Here is a 6,096-nt window from a genome sequence, read left to right on the forward strand (position 1 = left end):
ATGTAGTAGTCCACACAACCTGCCGCGACAGGAACTGTAACATTCACTCGAAATATCGCCTGAACTGGGGTATAGGTTTCTTGGACGATAGTGTATCTTACTTCAGAATGAAAACACTCACTATCAGGGGGCAGCTGTGCTGACTGTGGCGTTTCAATCCGTTTTCAGTTATTATTCAACCACGAAACCGATTAAACATGCAACACGTAGGTAATGTTGGCGCAGCCAGTGCGCCAATGTGCGGAACACCGTCAATATCGCCCTAGTCAGGGCGGCTAACTACAAACCGGCCATCAGCCTTCCCCTCACTACCAAACCAGCACCCAGACCAACAAAATGGAGGGTTTAACGCCAAAGAAGCAGATATAGATATTTATTATTATTATTTTATATGCCCGCCGACCCCCCGTGTTCCATCCAACCGATTCATGGGTATGGGGTGCTGTATGTAGGGGATACGCAACAGCGTGCCATCCGAACCATTGCATTGAAGTTAGATTAACATATCAACTTATTTCTTCTTGAGCTCCGCCAAAAGAAAGCTTAGGTTTTGTACAATAAGTTTACTGTGCACTGCACTAACAAAAGGTGCAATAATTTAACCAGTATAAAAAATCGAGCTGGCAGACGAAATTGCAAAGCGTCCATGTTGAGAAGTTTATCCAAATGTATTGATAGTACGTGGATTGAGTACTGCCGAATGCAGCGAGTACACCAAATGCACAGCAACAGGAACAACGTGTACGCCGGCTCGTCGCAAGTAACGCCAACGTCCGATGATTATTGGAACAAATAAAACGGGCACTACGTAAAAGGTCGCCCTCATATCAACGCTGTGCCATGAAGATCTCTGACCTGCTCGTGTCTCCATCAAACCAGGCGAGCAATGCACTCGAGCCCCCTCCAAGTCCGTACGAAGCTGCTCGCCAACCTTCACCACCCCCAGCGTCGTCTGCGCCTCATCGTCAACCCTGCGCCAAGGCTAAAGCTTCCAACTCTTCATCTAAACACGGACCCGCAATCGGAACTGCGTCCGTCGTGCCCGACAGCCAGCGCAGGCGACCGCGTCGATTGAGTGTAACACAGAAGCTGGATCGTCGAGCCTACCAGAACTACGAGTCGAAGGTATTCAACCTCACGTTGGACATCAACGCGCTCAAGCAGCAAGTGCTGTATCTGATGGAATGCCGTGACTTGCACCTCACGCGCATGTTCCTAGACCGCCAGCATCTCGAAGTTGACGTCCTACAAGCAGTAGAGAAGCTTGTGAACGGGTTCAGCAAGAAGGGGCCCAGTCTAACTGCCAACCAGAGGAGCCGCTTGTTCTCGAGCCAGCACATGGTTGAGTCTCAACACGGCAGCGGAGTTCACGACCTCGTGCTAGAGCGAGGCACCCACATCTTTAGTCACCGATCGTGGACGACCGTCTCGGCTAGGGTACTCTGCTTTGTTGAGGAGGAGGAAGGGGATGCTGCCGATGCGGAAGAACTTCGGCGGCTGTGCGGAGGTGGAAATGGCTGCGTGGTGGAAACGGTCGGAGTCTTCACTGGCCGCATCAAGCGCGAGATGATCGCCGCTTTCTATCCGCATGCGTTGGGTGACGAAGCCCTGGTGGCGCGCTTGATCGGATACAGAATCACGTGTCCCGTTCGCTTGGTGTTCTACTTTGACGAACAGAGGTGCATCACCCACCAGGTAGCTCAAGTAGACGTGATAGCATCGATGAAGCCTTTGCAGCAGGCGAGTCCCGCGGACTTCGCTGTCTTGATGGGAAGAAAATGATGCCGGAATTGATGACATAACAGAGCTATCTTCCATCTATTATGTGTTATGAACACCCTAACGACGAAAAAAGAAGTGTTAAGACGTTGTAGTCGTGTTCGAGAAGTAGCAGGGCATGGAAAATAACATACAAAATTCTGCTACCAAAGCAATACTACAATACAAGCTTTCCAACAATACTTTATTCCTTATCTAAACTATAATGCATGCAAATTGAGCCCCCCCCCTCATGTTACGCGAACGTTAGCGCTAAATGACTACAAGCAACATCCTGGTTGTTCATCTCACGCGAATGTCGCCCCTAAAAGGCTCAAGCAACACACAACTGGATAATATATACAAAGCCGTACTTCGCCCGGAACAGCTCTGGATTTTGCGGCGAGCGTGCGAAAAGAAGTACTTCAAGTATATGATAATACAGTCAAGCGCTAATACTAGATCGCTGTCACTTAAACCGGGAGGGCTGCTCGATTGAGCTATGAATCCGACGGTTCCTAATAGAATTGGGTGAGAGATATAATACGCAAGAACGCTATAGTGATTACCCCCAGTGATTTCCTAGTTTGGCAAGATGAAACTTGTGCGTGACCGCCATGATGAGTTGCGGCAGAAGTGGACGAGAATTTCGCAATATCAAGCTTTTGTGTGCTACAGTGTGTATTCCAGCCGAATTGATCGTCGAAATATTTTCCGGCGTCAAGTGGAATCCAAGAATTATGGCGGCACTGCACCGAGATGACGAATCGTATGCTGAAGCGAATGATGATTTCGACGAGGGGGGGGGGGGGGGGGCGAGAAATGCAGCAAGTTGGCCTCAACGACACGAAATGTTGGGCCGTTTTCGAGGATAATGCGTATTATGATAAATCGCATACTGAGCGGTTCGTACGGTTCTATGATAATATCAGTTTGGTTTCTGAGTGTTCGATGAGGAAAGCGTACTGAGACGGAAGGGTCGGGAATTGCCACGCCGCGCCCTTTCAGCATAATATCAGTAAGTATAGATTTCATAGATCACCAAAAAGGCTAATCTGAGAAAACGCATATTATGTGGGGATAATACGTATTATCTTCTCAACGAACACGGCGTTGTTCTTCTTGATCGAAATATTATCTCGATCTCGAGGTCGACCATGTCACGGCCAGGCAAATCCAACAAAGATCTCAATTTGATTGCATTGCATAACAAGTGCTTAACGGGCATTGTGGTATGCACTAGGAGATTGAACCGCTCTATGAGCATCTCAAAGCCAAGGTCGATAAGGTTGAGGTCATCGAAGGAGGCAATGTGTAGTTGGGTCTAACTTGACTCACTACTTTAGCTTACACGTTGCGCTACGTGTATGAGGAAGCGTAAGTACTCAGCAATGACTTGAGTTAATTATACTTGAGTACACAAGTATAATATAAAACAAATAAAGACTCCAAGTGACTTAGTTTAGGTAAAATGAGAACTGTATTGTTTGTAAATTGATCTTCCTCCTAAATCTGCTAAAACTGTTTATCATCTATAAAAATGGGTTGACAGCTGCTGGTTGTCAGAGCCCCGCCAATATGCACGTCTCTGATTGGTAGAAAGATGCTGCTTTCTACCAATAGGATCTTTGGGTATGTGTGGACCACTCATTGTGGTGGCCATCAGTCCACCAGATGGCGCCGAGAACGTCGCCCGACACGGGAGATCAAAGTGTTCATTCTTCGGATATTGCGTGATCAACGTTTTGTCAATGGATGTATGGAAATTATGAACAGGCATCGCGCTTTTATCTCAACATATATACATCAACGAGCTAAAAGATGTCTCAGCCTCCATATCTTCTGATCCCAGCATGCAATTCCTCATACTGTAGTTCAAGTACAGACGCTCCAACCCTTCAGATCGCTGATAAACGGTACTTGAATTTTGGAGGATGAGCCATTTCCGGCAATCGGTTTATCGCAGGTCAATGTGATGTTGGATCGTTCTCTGTATCAGCATCAATCGTCAGCTTCGCTGTTATTTCTGGCATAACACCTGGTACTGCTGCATTACCGAAGGCCCTGGTACTTGATGGAAGCGGCAATATCGCTGATATCGGATCTCTTTCCGCGTCGAGTCTTACCGGAACACTAGAAAGTGCAGCTCAGCCGAATATTACATCGCTTGGTACCCTCAGTAGTCTTACAGTGTCCGGACCGCTTGCTGCAACGCTCCAAACTGGGGCTCAGCCCAATATCACGCGTCTTGGCACTCTACCATCGCTAACTATTAGTGGTAATCAATCCTTTAGCGGCAGGCCTCCGAGAAAATAATATCACAACCGTAATTACAACCTATTGTATATTATATTGCGGGTTATTGTTTTTTCGAGAAATAATATAGTGTGATACTGACGAAATAATACGAGTAAATCCCGCAGATGTTACCAGCCAGTCGTTCCCCGCTGCCATCCATTCACTCGTAGCTCGAGTAGCTCCGCACCCAAGCAAGAAATGCTCATTCTTCAAACCTCCATGTCATCCCAGCAACTCGCCGCTTTCTTCTACACTGTAGTGGAGCCTAGGCACTATAGATGCGCATCTGCGAGCAGCCACGCAATCAAGCTCAGCGAACAGGCTACACAAACCTGTTGTCGCACCTGACCTCCAAGCATCCCATTCACGGCGACGAGTACGCGGAGTTCCAGCGCCGAAACATGGCCTCCCTGCAGGTGCTCGGCTTCGTGGACGAGGTGACGACCCACATGTACGGCTGGCTGCGCCTGATCGTCAAGCGAAACCTCCCTCTCAGCGAAGTGGAAAACCAGCTAACGAGGCAGTTAGTGCGCATGAAGTCGACGTCGGCGGAGACACTGAAGATCTACATGTATCGAGTAGCTGGCCGTGTGGGCAACACCATCGCCAAGGAGATGGGCGAGTTTTTCGGTGTCATGTTCGACCGGTGGAGCTCGGGAACACGTTACTTCGTTGCGGTGTTCGTGGTGTACTATGGTCCTGCTGGTCTGTGTGAAAGGCTCATCGGTCTATCTCCTCTGGTCGATGGGAAACCGCGGATGCTCATATCGAGTTCATCGAGCCTATCCTGGCTGTCTACGCCAAGGACTTGTCGATGATCAAGTTTCTTGTCGCTGACAACTGCTTCACCAATCGGAGTGTGGCAACAAAGTTGAATATCCCGCTGATTGGCTGTGCCAGTCACCTGTTCAATTTGGCGATGGGCCGACTTTTGGCTGATTCTTAGGATCCGATAAATGTGATTCAGCGTCTGATGATGAGTCTTCGCCAACCAAACAACGCCGCCCAGCTAGCGCTTCACACGCAACTCCTCCCAGAGACATCGAATGTGACGCGCTGGTCCTCCGTGTGGTATATGGTGCACAAGTACGTCCGAATTCGCGATGCTGTGAAGCATGTTCCTGCGGTCGAGGAGCTGCTCCTCGCCTGAGTGACCACCGTCGAATTCTGGTGCTGGACGACAAAATGGAGGAGCTGCAGAGTGTGTGCGAGAAGGTGCAGCAGCACAAGCGAACGCTCGGTAAAGTACGTGCTCTCTTTGACGCTTGTAGGGCGAAGTACCCGGTCATGGAAGAGTACCTCAAGCCTACTGCCTAGATTGTTCACTCGCCGACCATTGAAGCTGCTGCTATCAAGGTCATGAGCTCTCGTCCTGTTTCCAGTGCTGAATCCAACACGCTCGAGCCGTTTCGACGTCCAGAAGGCTCCGAACTGATTGATGAAGAACCGAATGCTGACTTTGCGAGCGAAATTCTTCGCCGTGCTAAGAAGTCCCGCACCTCGCAGAGGCGCGCTACTACTTGGTGCCATTCCCCGAACCAGTAACCGATGCGAGCGGTTATTATCGGAGTGTGAGTACGTGCTTGAGTCGCACCGTGCTTTCATGCGCTCAGCAATCTTGGAGAGACTGATGTTTCTAAAGGCTAACCGGGATCTCTGGAACGCGTCAACGCTCGTGCCGTGATCTTAGAGTTAAGGCTGGTCGAAACACTACATTGAAAATTGCGGTATTGCGAATTATTGATCGTCTTGATATTGCACTATGAATTGCTGGTGGGTGCGTTGCCTGCGTATTTTGACTACGGTATTTTCGGATACTTGTTTAGCGGGTACAGCAGCACGCTTTCGTTTGGAGGGTCAGTAGCTGCTTCAATCTCAATGACATCTCCCACCGCAACAATTACACTGAGTGACAGTAATGGAGGCCTTTATCTAAATGGATCAAGTAGCGTTATCTCAGGTGCAAATGTAGGATCATCTTCAATTGCAACCGCTGGGGGTATTCAATGCGCTGCATTTAGTTTAACGGGCACTATTAGT

The 6,096-nt window shown here is 48.9% G+C and overlaps 2 protein-coding genes across 2 annotated transcripts; both read left to right on the forward strand.

The window, feature by feature from the left end:
- Window positions 1-840: 840 nt before the first annotated feature.
- On the forward strand, window positions 841-1,782 carry IUM83_10598 (uncharacterized protein; the record flags this gene model as incomplete). The annotated part of the gene is made up of 1 exon (XM_067935111.1): window positions 841-1,782. One exon carries the CDS (start codon window positions 841-843, stop codon window positions 1,780-1,782), a length of 942 nt encoding a protein of 313 aa, XP_067791614.1.
- A 2,552-nt stretch (window positions 1,783-4,334) lies between these two features.
- Window positions 4,335-5,373, forward strand: IUM83_10599 (Cellobiose dehydrogenase; the record flags this gene model as incomplete). The annotated part of the gene is made up of 2 exons (XM_067935112.1): window positions 4,335-4,761; window positions 5,171-5,373. The coding sequence occupies 2 exons, from the start codon at window positions 4,335-4,337 to the stop codon at window positions 5,371-5,373; spliced, it is 630 nt and encodes a 209-aa protein (XP_067791613.1).
- Window positions 5,374-6,096: the final 723 nt, after the last annotated feature.

This window comes from Phytophthora cinnamomi, assembly GCF_018691715.1.
Source record: "Phytophthora cinnamomi strain GKB4 chromosome Unknown Contig39, whole genome shotgun sequence".
In the NCBI taxonomy this organism is placed as follows: domain Eukaryota; phylum Oomycota; class Peronosporomycetes; order Peronosporales; family Peronosporaceae; genus Phytophthora; species Phytophthora cinnamomi.